Source organism: Ochotona princeps, chromosome 14 (assembly GCF_030435755.1).
Source record: "Ochotona princeps isolate mOchPri1 chromosome 14, mOchPri1.hap1, whole genome shotgun sequence".
NCBI lineage: Eukaryota > Metazoa > Chordata > Mammalia > Lagomorpha > Ochotonidae > Ochotona > Ochotona princeps.
Window position 1 is genome coordinate 27157453 of NC_080845.1, and position 19466 is coordinate 27176918.

Genomic DNA, 19466 nt, shown 5'->3' on the forward strand with positions numbered 1-19466 from the left:
CTTTCCCCGTCTCCTTTCCGCCACCCTTCTTCCTGTCCCCTAGTCTTTCTCATCCGTCTTCGTCTGTCTGTCCATCCGTCCTCGTCTGTCCCAGTATCTATCCATCCTGTCCTTCATCGTACCCTGTCCTTTTATACCTAGCTTTTACCAGCTACTTTTATATCGTTCTCCACCAATCACTTCTCCCTGTGGGTCCACTTGGCGCTATGTGATAGGACAGTAACCACAGCGAGAGCATTAGTCTATCCCTGTGACTTCCTGTTTACCTGCTGGCGAGACCGACTCTGCTTCCTGGCCCTGGGCCAGCTGCCATCTTGCGATGGCCCCTATCAATCCCAGGCGCAGCTTTAGCACCCCACTCCCCACAATCATTTACGTGAAATATATCAAAATAAAAAGATGGGGCTGATGTCCTGGGGTAGCAGGAAAAGTTGTTGCCCGTAATGCCAGCATCCTTGTGGGTGCTGGTTTCTGTCTGGGTGTTCCACTTCCACCCCAGCTCTCTGCTAATGGCCTAGTAAAAGCAGAAGATGTTCCAAATATTTGGGTCCCTGCCAACCACATGAGAGGCTTAAAGCAAGCTCCGGGTTCAGCCTGACACAGCTCTGACCTTTGTGAGCATCTAGGAGTAAACCAACGGATGGAAGGTTCCCCCCTTCTCTCCTCTGTACCTCTGACTTGCAAATAAATAAACTTTTTTTGAAAACAAAAATACAATTACTTCCAAAGTAATGTTTTAGCTTCAAAGAAAGATTTCTAAGAAAAAAAAAATCAAAGCCTATCACATAATACAAAACCTTCTACATATTTCACAAAACTGTTCAGCATCTGTTCATTACCTAAGATAAAAATCTAACATTTACTCAAATTCAACATGATAGTATGAAGTTCCCCAGAAGTTTTAAGACTGGATCCCTTTAGTCTGTGAATGTTTAACATGTAATAAGGTTCTGTTCCTATCAAGTTTCTGAAGCATGTGTCCAGATGGCAAGTCAAGCAAGACTGAAATGGAGAGAAGCCCTGAGTCCCTCAGTATGACTTGTAGCACCTTTCTAAATACAAATCAGATCTGTGACCCATTACTTCTTTCGGCGAGTAGCAATATGTTAACGATGAAACTATAAACACAAGTGATACCAAAACAGGCTTCTCAAATCCGGCAAGATGGACAGAGAAGATCTGCTTTTGGAACTCTGAGATTCTGCACCAAAGAGAGCAAAATCTTCATATCTTCCTCCAACTTCATAAGCTTCTTTCATTCTCCAAAGAACATAAAATGTCTCATTCTACATGTTATTTCTATCGACAAATGAGAAACCACTATGGAAGTATGGCAACACTGCTCTGAAATCTTTGCTGATGTTTCCTAGCAATTTATTTAGAATCAGCTTAAAGTGTAAAGGAAAAAAGTATTTTAAGGCACTTACTTCTATGCAAATAAAATATATTTTCTGTATAGGCTACCACTACCATAATGAGTAATTTAAAGCAAAAATAAGGAACAACCAAAGAGCACAGGATAAAAATATGCAGAACGACAGAAAAGAGTCTACCACTAGAAGACCACATATGGAGCAAGGTCAATTGCAACTCAGCTATTAAAAGTCTAATGTAAATTAGTGACTTCCTTTTCATTATCCTCTCAAATCTCTTCACTTATTTCTTAATAATATTTCTAAATTCTAGAAAACCAACAGAAATTCTCACACTTGGTGAAAAACCCAAAAAACTTGGTTAAACAGTATTTTAACAGCTTTATGTTTTGACAGTGGATTTACTGACAAAGCACAGTCTGATCACAGCACTCCAGAACTTTGAAGTTACACTGCTTTACATAAAACTCAGCCGTGTACCTTTCTACAGAGAGTGACTATATCAATCACGTCAGCACTAGCTTCAGATTTTTTAGTTTTTCTCTCAGTGGCAAGTAATTAAGTCCTTTAGCCTACTTGGTTTTCCATGAATTCACAAGTTTAAAAGTCAACAAAGTGGAAAAATGCATTTGACTTACTCCTTCTCCCTCATTCTCTGGCTCTGCCCAATCTCTTCCTTTCTTCATACACATACTCCTCAAATTCTGCCAATTATTATTTTTTTAAGACTAGTTATCTTCCTGTGGAGACAGTTAATTGCCAGAAAACTTAGTAAACTAAACTGCCTTCTCTGGCAATCAGCCAATTTCTCTGAAGACCTAGACACCCAACTCTGTTGAACATACACAGTTCTGGGGGAAACCTGAATGATTCAATGATAAAATGCAGTCCAAATCAATTGCTAGAATATTGTCATATTGTGAGATAATTCTCTAACAGAAGTGAAATCTTTTTATCAGACAGGGAGCTGTAAAAAGGAAAATATATTCAAACCAACTACGCTTATAAAACTTTCAGCTTCTTCACTCTTACTATCAGTGGCATAAGTCTGGTACACAAGAGGGACTCTTGCTCACAGGGAACTAGTATGAAGCCCAGTCCTACATAAACACACATAAAGCAACAATTTGTATTCAATAAGAAGGAAAGTCTTCAAACTCACCAGTACAATGGTGACAACATAGGTGAACAGAACAATGGAAACAGTAACTACGAACTGCTAAAAACACCATTCCCAAAAACTCTTCAAGGAAGGAATGAGTGCTAACATCTTCTCCCCCAAAACATTTTAGACACTGTTAATCCAGAGAGCAAAATGATTATAGCACACTGAAATTATAAAATTGTCTCCAGAAATTCGTTTGTTTGAAGAGAAAGTAACAGAGAGAGTGAGATCTTCCATCTGCTAGTTCGCTCCTAAGATAGCTACAATAGCCAACCTTGAGCCAGGCTGAAGCCAGGAGCTAAGAGCTTCTTCCAGGTCTCCACGTGGGTATCAAGGGCCTAAGCACTTTGAGGCATGTTCCACTGCTTTCCTGGGTTCATTAGCAGGGAACTGAACTGCAAGTGGAGGAGCAGGCACATGAACTGCTGCTTACATGAATGGCGGCACTGCAGAAGACACCTATACCTGCTATGCCACAACACCAGTCCAAGCACATACATTTTTTTTTAAAAAAATGATTGTAATAATTAAAAGTGGATTAAAATGATACATGAAAGGTAGCAACTGAGGATAATTTAAAAATAAAAAATATTAAATATTAAAGCAGAAATAGAAAAAAATACAATTATGAAGTAAAGACAGGATAATTAAAAATTAATGTGGTAGTTAAAATTTTAGCTTTGGGCAGATGTAATACTCTACTGACTAAATGCTTGACTTGCAACCACTGGGATCCCATATGGGTGCCGGTTCACGTCCTGAATGCTCCACTTCCCATCCAGCTCCCTGTTTTGCCCTGAGAAAGCAGTTGAGGATGGTCCAAAGCCTTGGGACCCTATACACGTGTGGGAGACCCAAAAGAAGCTTGTGGCTCCTGGTTTTGGATCAGATCAGCTTGGCTACACCCATTACAGCCACCTGGGGAGTGAACCAGCAGATGAAAAGATTATTCGCTCTGTATCTCCTTCTCTCTATAAATCTGCCTTTGCAATAAAAAATAAATCTTGGGCCTGGCGGCGTGGCCTAGCGGCTAAAGTCCTCACCTTGAACTCCCAGGATCCCATATGAGCGCCGGTTCTAATCCCAGCAGCTCCACTTCCCATCCAGCTCCCTGCTTGTGGCCTGGGAAAGCAGTCGAGGACGGCCCAGGGCTTTGGGACCCTGCACCTGCGTGGGAGACCAGGAGGCGGTTCCTGGTTCCCGGCTTAGGATTGGCGCAGCACCGGCCGTTGTGGCTTACTTGGGGAGTGAATCATCGGATGGAAGATCTTCCTCTCTGTCTCTCCTCTCTGTATATCTGACTTTGTAATAAAAATAAATAAATCTTTAAAAAAAAATTAGCTTTTAAACTTTCTGGCAGACTACTCAAACAGGCAAACCTTATCAATAACTGTACTTAATACTCAAAAGGTTAAAAGAAAAAAAACAGCTACTCCGAAGTGCTATTGTGTATTAAGCCAAGAATTTTCAGGATTAAAGACATTATTATAGTTAGACTGACAATTATCAATGACATCCTCAGAAGAGATATAATAACAGTTCTTACAAGGCTGTTTCATAGAGTAGCACTTCACAAGATTGATGGCATGACCCTCATTGCAGATTTTTTTTTTAATGTTGTCAGTTTCATTCAGAGAACTGAACTGGATGATAAACTCAACATTCCCTGAGAAAACCAGAGGCATACCTTAGCAGGTCACCCCCACACATGCACAGGAAGGAAGAATACTCCGCAGACCAAGACGAATTCTTTTTGGGAAATACGTTAACAATTTATTTTCCATACATACACAAATAGATATTTAAAGTCCCAGAATGCTGTTTCTCATAGCATGGCCTTGAACATTTATCCTGCAAAATTTCCAGGATGTATATTTCTAGTCATACTCGGAGTCCACAGACTCAGCATATTTGGACATCAGGTGATCCTAGGGGATCTACGGACGATCTGTAGTATGTACACAAGGAGGCGAGCTTTAATTACCTATATCACTATGATCAAGAACAATTCATACAATACATTACCGCCCACGGTCATGGATCTGGTTAAAGCAGCCTGTAATGAAGTCTCTTCATCACTGAACTGTTTCTTAAGTTCTTCTACAGATTCCAAATGGAGTTGCAGAAATTCTGCCGTTGCTGCTGCTGCTTCCTCTTTCACTGGATCTATCATTCTCTTCAGAAGTATCAGGTCATCCTTACGGACTTTTAGACAAAGTTTCTCCATTTCCCTGATATTGGAGCGGAGTTGCTAAAAACAAAAAAACAACATAAATGCCACTGTCTACCTGTACAAAGCATCTGTCAGAAGCAATTTGTTATGATGGTTATATGTGGAAATGATCACATATTCCCTCCCTATCATAGAAAGCATGGAAAAATATTTTTGATTGCCCATGTCTATGGCTGTATAAACCCATTCTCCTTTTTAAAATGATCTATTGGGCCCAGCACAATAGCATAGTGGCTAAAGTTCTCGCCTTGGGGCCCGGTGGCGTGGCCTAGCGGCTAAAGTCCTCGCCTTGAACACCCAGGATCCCATATGGGCGCCGGTTCTAATCCTGGTAGACCCGCTTCCCATCCAGCTCCCTGCCTGTAGCCTGGGCAAGCAGTTGAGGACGGCCTAAAGCCTTGGGACCCTGCAACCGCGTGGGAGACCCGGAAGAGGCTCCTGGCTTCTAGTTTTGGATTGGTTCAGCTCCAACTGTTGCGGCTGCTTGGGGAGTGAATGATCAGATGGAAGATCTTCCTCTCTGTCTCTCCTCCTCTCTGTATATCTGCCTTTCCAATAAAAATAAATAAATCTTAAAAAAAATTGATCTATTGTAGCCTAGTGGTAGCCTAGTGGCTAAGGTCTTTATCTTGCATGCATCCAATCCTATATGGGCATCACTTTGTGTCCCAGCTGTTCCACTTCCCATCCAGCTCCCTGCTTGTGGCCTGGGAGGACAGTCAAGATCCTGCTCCTGTGTGGGAGACCTGGAAGAAGCTCCTGGCTCCTGGCTTTGGATTGGTTTCTCTCCAGCTACTATGGCCACATGGGGAGTGAGTCGGCAGAAGGAAGATATTTCTGTCTCTCCTTCTCTCTGTGAATCTTTCCAATAAAAATAAACAAATATTTCTTAAAAGCTGACCTATTTACTCATTTTGAGGGAGGTTGATAGAAAGGGAGAGGCAGAGAAAGATTAGGAGAAAAACAGGAAGGAATGAAGGAAGGAGGGGAGGAAAGAGGGAAAATGGTAAGAAAGGAGGCAGACAGGGAAGGAAAAGCAGAAAAGAGAAAGAAGAGACTACTCCCATCTGCTTGTTCACTCCCCAAAAAGCTTACAACAACCCATGCTAGACAGTGGCTGAAGCTGCAAGGCAGGGACTCAGCTCAGCTCTCCCACACACCTGAGCCATCACCCGCTGCCTCCTCTTGCCATAGTATGTATTAGCAAGAAGTGGTAGAAGAGCCAGCCAGCACTGGGAATCAACTCAGGCACTCCAACATGAGACGGGTCATTTTAGCCACTAGACAAATGCCCATCCTCAAAAACACCATCTTCCAAAAGCACTTTTTTTTTTTTTAGATTTTATTATTACTGAAAAGCCGGATATACAGAGAGGAGGAGAGACAGAGAGGAAGATCTTCCATCCGATGTTTCACTCCCCAAGTGAGCCGCAACGGGCCGGTACGTGCCAAACCGATGCCGGGACCAGGAACCTCTTCCAGGTCTCCCACGTGGGTGCAGTGTCCCAATGCATTGGGCCGTCCTCGACTGCTTTCCCAGGCCACAAGCAGGGAGCTGGATGGGAAGTGGAGCTGCCGGGATTAGAACCGGCGCCCATATGGGATCCCGGGGCTTTCAAGGCGAGGACTTTAGCCGCTAGGCCACGTCGCCGGGCCCCCAAAAGCACTTTCTAATGCCAACAGTGTATTTAGCTAACAAATGCTCTTCATTTAAAAAATGTAAAAATGTAGAAACAACCAGGAAAAAATTATTTTCTCACCAATCCCATCATGTTTCTAACCCCAATCCTTTCATATGTTTCTCAGGAACTCTTGCCCACACTTAACAAATATGGGCTTTCACTCTAAAAACAAAGAGTAGATTTTGCATAATGAATTGTAATTTTTCATCTCATACTCCAGCTTGATAGTTCATCATGGAGTTCCTTACTGGTCATTGCTCACACCATATTCCACAGAACAGTTGTACAATTTAATCAACTATCCCTCTGGGGATCAACAGTCCTTTTTGTTGTTCCTAGGTTTTAGTTATTACAAACAATAAACATATATTTGTATGCAAATCCTACTAGAGTATCTTAGAATTTTTGTGTTTTTTTTTTAATATTTCTATTATTTTTATTGGAAAGTCAGATTTACAGAAAGGAGGAGAGACAAAGATCTTCCATCCACTGACTCACTCCCCAAGTGACCACAACAGCTGGAGCTGAGCCACCAGGAGCCAGGAGCTTCTTCTGGGTGTCCCACACGGTGCAGAGTCCCAAGACTTTGGGCCGTCCTAGACTGCTTTCCCAGGCTACAAGCAGGGAGCCGGATGGGAAGTGGAGCTTTGGGGACACAAAGAAGCACCCATATGGAATCCAGGTGCATGCAAGATGAGGACTTTGGTATTTCAGTATTTTTAATGTATATTTTTAAAAGATTTGTTTCTTTATGTGAAAGGTTCTAGTGACAGGAGATGAGGGAGAGAATCTCTAATCTAATGGTTTACTTTCCAAACGTCTGAAAACCATGGATGGAACAGTCTGAATCCAGAAACCAGAAACTCCATCCAAGTCTCCCACATGGGTGAGAAGGGCCCAAACATTTGGGCCATCATCCATTGTCTTCCCAGGTGCATTAGCAGAAAACAGGATCAGAAATAGAGTAGCAGAGACTTGAACCTGCATTCCTAAATGAAAAGTTGGCATTCTTAGTACAAGCTTAACCCTTTGTGCTATGAACTGCAGCCACTTGGGAAGTGAAGCAGCGGGTGGAAGATCTTTTTCTCTATCTCCTTCTCTCTGTATGTCTGCCTTTCAAATAAAAATAAAATAAATCTTTAAAAAATAAACAAAAAGAACATACTTCATGTATTGGAGGAGTCACACTGCAAAGACGTCTATGTTGTCAAGGCTGGATGTAACAAGCTGATTCTAAAGCAGTTAAGACAACGTACAAGGCTAAGACTGACCAAACTACTTATGAGGAAGAAGGTAGGAAAATTTATTAGATATCAAGATTGATTAAAAACTCATAATAAATATGACAGGGTGAGATTGCTCTGAGAATGGACAATACACAATAAGAGTCCAGAAAAAAACAACAAATTGATTTATGACAAACATGATACTGCAAAGTGACATTTTCAAACATTATGCCTGCTCAGTCGAATGCTCATATAGAAAAAAAAACTGGATACACCGCATCATATCATATATAAGGATCAACAATATAAACTATAGGTCTAAACAGAAAAAGCAAAATAGCGATTGTCTTAAAACAGAGAAATCTTCATGTTTTTAAGGTAGAAAATGTTTCTTTTCTTTTTAAAAGATCTATTTATCTGAAAGGCAGATTTACTGAGAAAGAGAGGGAGGGGGCAGGGAGAGAGAAAGGCAGACAGATCTCTCATCCATGGGTCCACACTCCAAGTAACCACAAGAGCTGGGCCAGGCCACAGCCAGGAGTCTTTCAGATTTCCCGTGTGAGAGGCAGGGGCATAAGCCAGCCTGCCTTCCAGGTACATGATCAGTGAGCTGCACCAGAACTGGAGCAGGAGGGACTTGAACAAGTCCTCACTTGGGATGCTGGCACTACAGGTTATGGTTTAATACGCTGAGTTATAATACCAGTACAGGAAAGATATCTTTTTATATGTATATAAAAAAATTTGTTTTATCTTTATTGGAAAGTCATACAGAGAGGAAGAGAGACAGAGAGGAAGATTTTTCATCCACTGAGTCACTACCCAATTAGCCACAGTGGCCGGAGCTGGGTCCATCCGAAGCCAGGAGCCCAGAGCCTCTTCCAGATCTCCCACGTGGATGCAGAGCCCCTAGGTTCTGAGCTTTCCCAGGCTACAATCAGGGAGCTGGATGGGAAGCAAGGCCGCTGGGACATGAACCGGCACCCATTTGGGATCCCGGCGCATGCAAGATGAGGACTTTAGCCACAAGGCTACTGTGCAGAGCCCCAGGAAAGACATCTTAAACATATTACAAAAAAAGACCAAACCAAAAAAGACTGATAATCTTAACTATATTATATTAGTGAACTAGTCATCAAGACATTACTAATAAAGCAAAAAGATAAACTGAAAGCATGTAATTACAATATATACACCGAGAAGAACAGTCATTGGAGCTGGCCATTGCAGCCACTTGGGGAGTAAACCAGTGGATGGAAAATCTTTCTGTTTCTCCTTCTCTCTATAAAATCTGCCTTTCCAATAAAAATAAATATTTTTCTTTTTTTTTTTTTAATTATTTATTATTTAACTTCATTAATTACATTGTATTATGTGACACAGTTACATAGATACTTGGGTTCTCCCCACCCCTCCCCAAACCCTCCCACCATGGTGGATTCCTCCACCTTGTTGCATAACCACAGCTCAAGTTCAGTTGAGATTCCCCCATTGCAAGCGTATACCAAACATAGAGTCCAGCATCTTATTGTCCAGTCAAGTTCAACGGCTTCTTAGGTATACCCTCTCTGGTCTGAAGACAGAGCCAGCAGAGTATCATCCCAGTCAATTGAAAGCTCCAAAATACCATCAGCAAAAATTTACATCATTATGGAATTAATTGACATAGTAATGAGTAACCAATATGTTAAAAGTAAATGCGAGTTCCTAGCCACCTTCTGTGACCACCTCACCTATACTTCAATTTTAGTTTATACACAACATATAACATTCAAAACATAACATGTTATACATAACATCATATCATCTTAAATTAAGGCAAACATGTGGTATTTAACCTTTTGGGATTGGCTCATTTCCCTTAGCATTATGGCTTCCAGTTTGGCCCATTTGGCCACAAAGAACTGCATTTTGTTTTTTTTAATAGCTGAGTAGTATTCCATGGAGTAGATGAACCATAGCTTTCTTATCCAATCCTCTGTTGATGGGCATTTTGGTTGCTTCCATGTTTTTGCAATTACTGATTGTGCTGCTATGAGCATAGGAGTGCATGTTGGTTTCTCATAAAACAAGCGTTCTGGATATATTCCTAGGAGTGCTATTGCTGGATCATTCGGTATGTTGAATTGTTGAATATTCTCCATACTGATTTCCATAGAGGCTGTACCAGCCTGCAGCCCCACCAGCAGTGGAGTAGGGATCCCTTTTCCCCGCAACCTCGCCAACAAGTGTTGTTGGTGCTTTTATTCATGTGGGCCAGTCTTACTGGCGTTAGGTGGTACCTCATTGATGTTTTAATTTGGATTTCCCTTATTGCCAGGGAACTTGAGCATTTTTTCATATGTTTATTTGCCATTTGGGTTTGTTCCTTTGTGAAGTGTTTGCCCATTTCCCGTGCCCATTTCTTGAGTGGCTTGTTTGTTTTGACATTTTGGTTGTTTTGTAGCTCTTTGTATATTCTGGAGATCAGCCCTCTATCACCTATGTCGTGTGCGAAGATCTTCTCCCATTCTGTGGGTTGCCTTTTTACTTTGTTGATTGTTTCTCTAGCTGTACAGAAGCTTCTTAGTTTGATGAGGTCCCAATTGTTTATTTTGGTCTCGATTTCTACTGCATTTGGAGTCTTTTTTAGGAAGTGAGAGCCTACCCCTAAGTGTTTCAGTGTGTTTCCAACATTTTCTTCCAAAAGTTTGAAGGTTTCTGGATGTAGGTTTAGATCTGTTATCCATTTAGATCTGATCTTAGTGTATGGTGAGAGATGTGGATCTATTTTTTTGTTTCTGCAGGCTATTAACCAGTTGTCCCAACAGCATTTATTGAACAGACCTTCCCATTTGCCTGGATTGTCGTTTGTCTTTTTGTCAAAGATTATTTGGCTGTATCTGTGTGGGTTTCCTTCTGGTGTTTCTATTCTGCTCCATTGGTCTTCCTCTCTATCTTTGTGCCAGTACCACGCTGTTTTGATAACCACTGCCCTATAGTATGTCCAGAGGTCCGGAACTGTGATTCCCCCTGCTAACTTCCTGTTCTTCAGGATGGTTCTAGCTATCCGTGGTTTTTTGTGCTTCCAGATGAACCTTTGGATCATTGTTTCCAGTTCCATGAAGAATGTTTTGGGCAATTTGATTGGGATTGCGTTGAATGTATATATTGCTTTTGGCAGTATAGACATTTTAATGATATTGATTTTACCTATCCAGGAGCATGGGATGTTACTCCATCTTTTGAGGTCTTGTTCAATTTCTTTTTTAAGTAGTTTGTAGTTTTCTTCAAATAAGTCTCCTACATTTTTGGTTAGATTTATTCCCAGATATTTCATACTTTTCTCTGTTATTTTGAATGGTATCTTGCTGGTTAAGTCTTTTTCCATCTTGGGGCTGTTCGCATACACTATGGCTGTTGATTTTTGTTCATTAATTTTGTACCCTGCCACTCTACCAAACTCTCGTACAAGTTCTAGCAGTCTCTGTATTGAGTCTCTTGGCTCTTCTACATAAAGAATCATATCATCTGCATATAGTGAGAGTTTGACTTCTTCGTTTCCCATTTGGATTCCTCTGATTTCTTTTTCTTGTCTTATGGCCTCAGCGAGGACCTCTATGACTATGTTGAATAGTAGTGGAGAAAGTGGACATCCCTGTCTTGTTCCAGATCTCAGTGGGAAGGGTTCCAGCTTTTCTCCATTCAGTATGATGCTGGCGTTGGGTTTTTCATATATGGCTTTAATTATGTTGTGGATTTTTCCATCTATGCCTACCTTGGTTAGGGTTTTTAGTAGGAAGTGGTGTTGGATTTTGTCGAAAGCTTTTTCTGCATCTATTGATACTATCATGTGATTCTTGTTTTTCAGTTTTTGGATGTGGTGTATCACATTTATGGATTTGCGAATGCTGAACCATCCCTGCATTCCAGGGATGAATCCTACTTGATCTGGATGAACGATCTGTCTGATGTGTTTTTGAATTCTGTTGGCTAGGATTTTGTTGAGAATCTTAGCATCAATGTTCATCAAAGAGATAGGTCTGTAGTTTTCCTTCTCTGTTAGTTCTCTGTCTGGTTTTGGGATTAAGGTAATGTTGGCTTCATAGAATGAGTTTGGAAGGGTTGCCTCTTTTTCTATTGTTTTGAAGAGTTTGTAGAGGATTGGGGTCAGTTCTGTTCGGAATGTTTTGTAGAATTCTGTAGTGAAGCCGTCTGGGCCTGGGCTTTTCTTTGTTGGGAGGTCTTTAATCACTGATTCAATCTCTACTTCAGTTATGGGTTTGTTCAGGTCGTTTGTTGCCTCTGGGCTAAGTTTTGGCAGGTGGTAGAAGTCTAAGAACTTTTCCATTTCTTGGTGATCTTCTGATTTGTTGGAGTACAGTGCTTTGTAGTAATTTCTAATTATGGCCTTAATGGATGCGGTGTCTGTTATGTTGCCTTTTTCATCTTTGATGCTGTTAATTCTTGCCTTCTCTTGCTTTTTCTTTGTCAGTCGGGCCAGTGGGGTGTCTATCTTGTTTATCTTCTCAAAAAACCAGCTTTTTGATTCATTGATTTTGTGTATGGTTTTTTTTATTTCTATCTGGTTGATTTCCTCCCTTGTTTTGATGATTTCTTGTTTCCTATTGTGTGTGGGGCTCTTCTGCTGTTGTTTTTCCAATTCCTGGAGGTGTGTGTTTAGTTCCTGTATTTGGCGCCTCTCTTGGGCCTTGACATGAGCTCCAATTGCGATGAGTTTACCCCGTAGCACTGCTTTGGCAGTGTCCCACAAATTTTGGAATGTTGTGTCAGAGTTTTCATTGGTTTCCATAAATATTTTTCAAAAAGAGTCATTGGCAGACTATATAAAGAACTCTTTCAAATCAATATCTTAAAAAATCTACTAGAAGTAGGAAAGAACCATAAATGAGCACTGATCATAAAGTTACTCAATGTCAGTAATAATCAGAAAAATGTAAATTAAGGCCAAAATTAATTACTCACTAGAATAGCTAAAATTAAAATTTGATCATGATAAAAACTGTCATTTGTGAGGAAGTTTCACCTATAGGAACTTGCATCCACTTTTGGGCAGAGTTATAACACCAGTACAACTATTTTGGAAAACTTTATGAAAACTAAAAATAAGTATACCAAAAGGATCAACAATTCCTATCCTAGGAACATACTTGGCAGAAATACAGAGGGTAGGCATGGTGTCTTATGCGGCTAATCCTCCACCTCTTCTGCTGGCCTCTCCAACAGGAGCCGTTTCAAGTCCCAGCTGTTCCACTTCTGATGAAGCTCCCTTATTATGGCCCAGAAAAACAACAGAAGATGGCGCTAGGCCTTGGGCCCCTGCACACATGCAAGAAACCTGGAAAAAGTTCCTGGCTCTCAGTTTTGGACCCACCCAGCTTTGGCCGTTGCAGTCATTTGGGGAGTGAACCAACAGCTGGAAGATACACTCCCCTCCCCCTTTTTTCTCTCTCTCTTTCTAAGTCATTCAACTAAAATAAATAAATCTTAAAAAGAAAAATGTGGGGCCAGCGTGGTGGCTCATCAGGTTAATCCTCTACCTGCAGTGCTGGAATCCCACATGGGTACCAGTTCCAGTGCTGGTTGCTCCAATTCCAATCCAATCCAGTTCCCTATTTATGAACTGAGAAAGCAGCTGAGGATAGTCCAGGTCATTGGGTTCCTGTCCCCTCATGGGAGACCTGGAAGAAGCTCCTGGCTTCAGATTGGTTCAGCTCAAACCATTCCAGTCATTTGCGGGGTAAACCAGCAGATATAGGATCTATCTCTCTCTCTGTCTTCCTTTCTGTGACTCTTTCAAATAAAAATAAATAATTTTTTAAAAAAGAAATGTATGCATGCATCAGTAAAAATATATAAGAATGCTATCAGCATTGTAACAGAAACTGAAAATAGCCCAACTATTCATCAATAGAACAAAAATACTATGGTATACTCATTGAAAGGAATATACACAGAAATGAAAACAGATAACTATAATAATGGGCAACACAGGCAAATCTTGTCAGATACTAAAGATTTGTTCTGTCTAATCTAATTTATGTTATGTTCAAAACCCAGCTAACTAAAATCGTAATCTTGAGTATACACACTAATAATAACAATACACAGAGAAGGTGAGATGCATTCAGTTTAGGAATCAAGACAGTCCTTACTTTTACCTGAGGAAAGGTGACTGTAGTGTGTGAAGCAATGAAGGACTTCTAGGGTGTTGGTAACTGTCTAGTTCTTGATCTGAGTTACAGCGCATGACTATTCACAGAATTCAAAAAAAATTCATTTTGGTAGATATTTACAATTTAGGCTTTTTAAGTATGACCATTATATTTCACAATAGAAAGATTTTTAGGAAAGAATATTTTACTGACCTATATGATCAGATAATTTTAGGATACAAAAGAGATTTAAAGTATTCGAAAGGGAGAAGAATTAACCAGGGATCTTATTGTATAATTATATTAGGTACCACGTTGTTGGATAAGATATTCACCTGCCTGAATTTTCAAGTCTGCAAGAACAGATTGTGACTTAATTTCTTCATGTTGCATCCTCAAGGCTTTGTTTGGTCTGTGGTATATAGTACAAACCAACAAATACGAAAATGAATGTTTTCTTCATATTTTCCACAAAGAAGCAAAGTAGTAGTCCCAAATTAGTAAGAATCTCCAACTATCAAGAAACCAACTAGAATTCTCCCCTTAAAAACTCACTAACAAAATGGAAAATATGTCACTAGCATATGAAATATTTTTCTTCCATTGGATAGAAGAAATAATAAAAGAATCTTCTTTTGAAATTAATTCTATTGTCCAGACCTAAAATATCGGAAATGCCAGCTATCAAGAGGCAACCATAGCATCCCAGAGTTCCTAACAGAAAAAAATGAACACTGGAGCTAGTGATTATGTAGGGATGTGATTTTTATCAAGTTAAAAAAAAGAAGTTGAGGATCAGTCCTCCGGCTTACGGCAAAAGCCACTGACTGTGTGGCACCATTCCATATGAGCGCTGGTTAGAGTCCTGGCTTCTTCTATACTCTGATCCAGCTCCCTGCTAATGGGTGTAGGAAAGCAGCACAGTGGCCCAAGTGATTGGACCCCTGCACCCACACAGGAAATCTAGAAGACGTGAGCAGCGAACCAACAGACGGACGATCTCTGTCTTGCTCCCTCTCTAACTTTGCCTTTCAAATAAATAGGTCAATCTTAAAATAAGAATAAAGAGAGAAAGAAAGAAAGAGAGAGAGAGAGAGAGAGAGAGAGAGAGAGAGAGAGAGAGAGAAAGAAAGAAAGAAAGAAAGAAAGAAAGAAAGAAAGAAAGAAAGAAAAGCTGTATAATCTACCACAGTAGAAATTATATTGTGGGTAATAAGATTTTTTGACAAAAAAAAGTTTCTGAAAAGTGAAATTCTGGCACTTTTATAATACAAATTATACACAAATTAAGCAGGAAAAGAATCCAACATGACCCAACATGGTTGTGTAAGGTGTGCTATGATAAGTTTTGGATTTTAAGAGATTTATTGAAAAAGAAAAAAAAAAAAGGAACAAAAGGCACGTGAATACAAAAGAGTGGTGTGAAATGAGGAGAATCATGTAAGTAAAATGGGAGCCCAGAATGAGCGGAGGCTGGTGAAAAATGTTAAGAACAATAAAAAGGATTTAAAAAATAAATGTAGAGCAAGAACAAGAAAGAAGGCTCAGGCCTACTGCTTGGGGCAGATGGTATAATGTTAACAGATGATGCCAAGAAAACAGAACTACTTAACTCCTATTTTGCCCTTGACTCCTTATTAGACAGAAATATTAAAAACTGAAAGGAGGATAAGAAACACAATCAAAGGGAATTTCAAAGGTATATTACTGTAAGGCCCTAGGTAGATAAACTCAATGAAGTAGGAGATATTCACGCTATCTCTGAACAATAATATTGAGAAAATACAACACATTAAACAGAATAGATTGGGGAAAGAGAGGGTAGATATTACATCCAATTTTAGGATATAATATCTTTCCATAATTTAACATCTCTGAAATTGTAATATATCTTAAAATAGATCGTGAAAACACATTATGCCATCGTTAACTGGCAGCATTTTCTTTCTTAGAGGGATACAAAACAATTGTATGTTTCATAACTAATGGTGTCTTGGATTTAAATTCCGTCTTGTGATTCTACAGAACATCTGCCCATCAGAGTAGAAGTTAAAGATTCTAAATCAAAATTAATCAGTTCATAGAAATTTTAAGGAAAAATGCTACAAATTCCCCTGAGATTCACAGTCACCTAAAACAATTAATGCTTTGATAGCATTAATTTTGGAACCTGCTCTCATCCATTCTGTGCATGACCTTGTTTTTCTTGATTCTTTTCTTCTTTATTCCTAATTTCTCTAATTCTTACTTCTCCATTGTCTTATTGATTCCCTCATTTTAAATTCCCCTTTCTTAAAGTAAAAGGTAACAGCTCAACTGTTTTATATTTCTCCCTTGCAAAAATTGTGGTAGTCACATTTCACGTCTATGAATCAATGGCTGATTTTACTTGTGTAAATCCATGCTACTTATGATAGTAGGATGGACTCTCTGGAGAGTACAATCTCTCTAAATGTGCTCTGAAATCTATGAAATTAGTGTCTCTAAGGTGAGTCCAAAAAAAAAAAAAAAAGTGTATTCCCAGCAAGTTCTGTCTCTTATCACTGGTGTGGATAAAAAAAAAAAAAAAAGCTAGGCTGATCAAATTTCTATAAAAGCCAAGTTAATATTCTTCCATGCATTATTAATGTAGGAACACCTTGCAATCCTTCCACTTCATTTCAAAATTTACCACAAAATGTTTCCTAATACTAATGTTGTCTTTTTACAGAGAAGACAACTGTTGAGCCTATCCTATTTGAAGTTTCAAAACATATTAACAGATGGGTTCCCGCTTCTGAACCAAGTGAGTGGAGTGCAGTGCACAGGGAGGACCAGAAGAAAGGCCCAAGATGGAACCGTGCAGGTACGGAGAGGGTCATCAATAGACCAATATTTAAGGGTCACTACAAATCAGTGTTTATCACAAGATGTATGTGAGGAAACCGTCCAAAGCTGAGGAAAGCACCATCTGAACAGATGACAGGGAATTGTGTCCAGCACTCACTCAAAGTTGTAAACAGTGCCTGTTCCCACCAGCTAAAGCGGAAAAATCTTAATTAACAGGGTATTGTGTAGCATAATCAGAAAAGCTTTTGCCTAAGTAAAGAACAATAATTGGTTACAGACTGAGCACTGCTTCAATTCAGACCAATGAATCATAAAAGATCCAAAAGGATCAAACCGTTTCCAAGTAACTTACTACATTCTGGAGCAAAGCTCAAGATTTATAGGAATACAAAAAATATCCAGCATTCAGCGTAGTAAAGGAGACCCAATCAAAGGTTTCCAGACATTACACACAGGAAAACATGACTCATAGTAAGAGAACAATCAAAGATCAAACTGACCCAGAATTGACATGGATATTATAATTAGCAGAAAAGTCATTTTAATTGTTTCATATATTCCAGAAGTTAAGTAGAGACATGGAGGGTATAAAAAAGGATCCAAATCAAAGTTCTAGGCATGAAAACTAGAAGTATTCTAGGCGAAAAATATACTGAATACATGAATGGAAGGTTGAGTATTACTGCTGTTAAGACTAACTCAACATGGCCTTTCTGACACTGACGACCTCCCCACGCAAACATGCCAAGGATCTTCTGCATCCCTCTCCAGAGAAGAGGAAGTGCAAGAAGGAACTCCTGGTGCAGAGCCCCAAGTCCTACCTCATGGATGTCAAGTGCCCACAATGCTACAAAATCATCACTGCTTTTAGCCACGCAGAAACAGCTGTTTTGTGTATTGTTTGCTCCACTGTCCTCTGCCAGCCCACGGGAGGCAAAGTGAGGCTTACAGAAGGATGTTCCTTCAGAAGGATTCAGCACTAAGGGAGCCCTGAATCAAGATGAGAGGGAGACCTTCCAATAAGCACATTGTGGATACAAAAAAACAACAATAATAACTAACATGAAAGCCTAGCAATAAAAACTATCCAATACTAAACAGAGAGAAAAATTGTAAGAAAAATTAGAGCACCAGTGAGCTGTGCAATAATTTTATGCATGATGTATTTATAATTGAAATCCCTGAAAAAAGGAGATTGTAGGGGACATGAATATATATATGGTTTTTTCAGCCTTCATTTTATATACTGTTTGATGCAATGTATTTTCGTTTTAGATATTGTTTGATGCAAAAAATAAATCCAGGAGCTAGAATTGTGATGTTGTGGGCCAAACTTCCACTTGCAGCACTTATATCCCATATGGGTGCTGGCTCAAGTACTGGATACTCCACTTCTAACCTAGCTCCCTGCTAATGTGCCTGGGGAAGCACCAAAGGACAGCATAAACACTTGGCCACCACATAAGACTCGGAAGAAGCCCTTGGTGCCTGTCTTCAGAATGACCCAGCCCCAACTGTTCTGGTCATTTGGAGAGTGAATTAGTGGATGGAAGATCCCTCTCTATCTCTCTTCCCCCCATTCCATAACTCTGCCTTTCAAATAAATAAGTTTAAAAAAATCAAACAATAAATCCAAACATCTAAGAACACAAGTCATATGAAGAGAATTCCACTGAGACCTATCATAATCAAAATGCACCAAAAACAATGATAAAAATAAAATCATAAGTAGCTAAAAAAAAAAAAAGACACACTGCATATAGAGGAACAAAGAATGAGCAGACTTCTCATCAGAAACAATGTGAGAATATGTTTAAATATCTTTACAGCACCGGAAAAAGAGTCAACGAAAGAATTCATCACAGCAGAACTGCCTCCAAGCAATGACAAAGAAAATCTTGGGGCTAACATTATGGCACAGAGTGTTAGCCACTAGTTGATGGGCCAACATTCTTATTTGAGTGCTGGTTCAAGTCCTGATTGCTCCACTTGAGATCCAGCTCCCTACTAATACGTTTGGAAAAGAAACAGAAGTTGATCCAAGCTTGGATCCCAGCAACCCACATGGGAGGTATTCTGGGCTCTAAAGCTTCAGATTGGTACAGCCCCAGCTACTGTAGCCTTTGGGAGTGAATCAGTGGATGGAAGATGTCTGTCACTCTTTCTCTCTGTAAACCTGACTTAATGAATCTTAACAAAAAAAAAAAAAAAAAAGAGGAAAGAAAAAATCAGGCAAAAGAAAAACCATATTGATAAAAATATGGATTTTCTTCTATGCAAAGGCATTAGTTATCAGAAATGGAAGTGACACAGGTAAATACAACTACTTTAAAATATAACTGACTATTTAGATATTATGAGGTATATAACACATCTAAAAGCAAACTACCTAAAAACAACACCAAAAAGACTAGCAAGGGAGAAATAGAGATTTTTTTTTTTATTATTTCTCTTGAAAATAAAAAAATATGATGTATACTACACACCCTAAAACAAACACACAAAAAAGTAAGAGCTGGCAAGACAACAAAGGATACACAAGAGCATTAAAAATACTTAATTCAAAACAAATCAAACATCATTAATCATAAATTAATCATTACACAAAATTAAAATCACAGTGACACACTACTGTAGACAGACCTACTACAATGGCAAAAATAAGTAAATAAATAAATAGATAGATAGATAGATAGGAACTAAATATAACACATACTGACAGACATGGACACACTCCCAGGAATACAAAATTGTGTAAGCATTTTGGAAGAAGAGCAGTTTCTTAGCAAGCTAAATAACAACA

General features: G+C 39.4%; 2 protein-coding genes across 2 annotated transcripts in view; one reads left to right on the forward strand and one right to left on the reverse strand.

Annotated features, from left to right (window-relative positions):
- Positions 1-19466, reverse strand: part of STX17 (syntaxin 17) — a 61738-nt gene that overhangs the window by 17908 nt on the left and 24364 nt on the right. Inside the window, exon 4 of the mRNA XM_058672467.1 lies at positions 4564-4789. Coding sequence (XP_058528450.1) covers positions 4564-4789 — 226 coding nt within the window. The remainder of the gene's footprint in view (positions 1-4563; positions 4790-19466) is intronic.
- Positions 17368-17646, forward strand: LOC105941581 (small ribosomal subunit protein eS27-like). The gene has a single exon (XM_012925697.2). The coding sequence runs from the start codon at positions 17368-17370 to the stop codon at positions 17644-17646; it is 279 nt and encodes a 92-aa protein (XP_012781151.2).

Coding starts and splice junctions, on each gene's coding strand:
- LOC105941581 (XM_012925697.2), top strand. CDS start 17,368: ATGGCCTTTCTGACACTGACGACCTCCCCACGCAAACATGCCAAGGAT.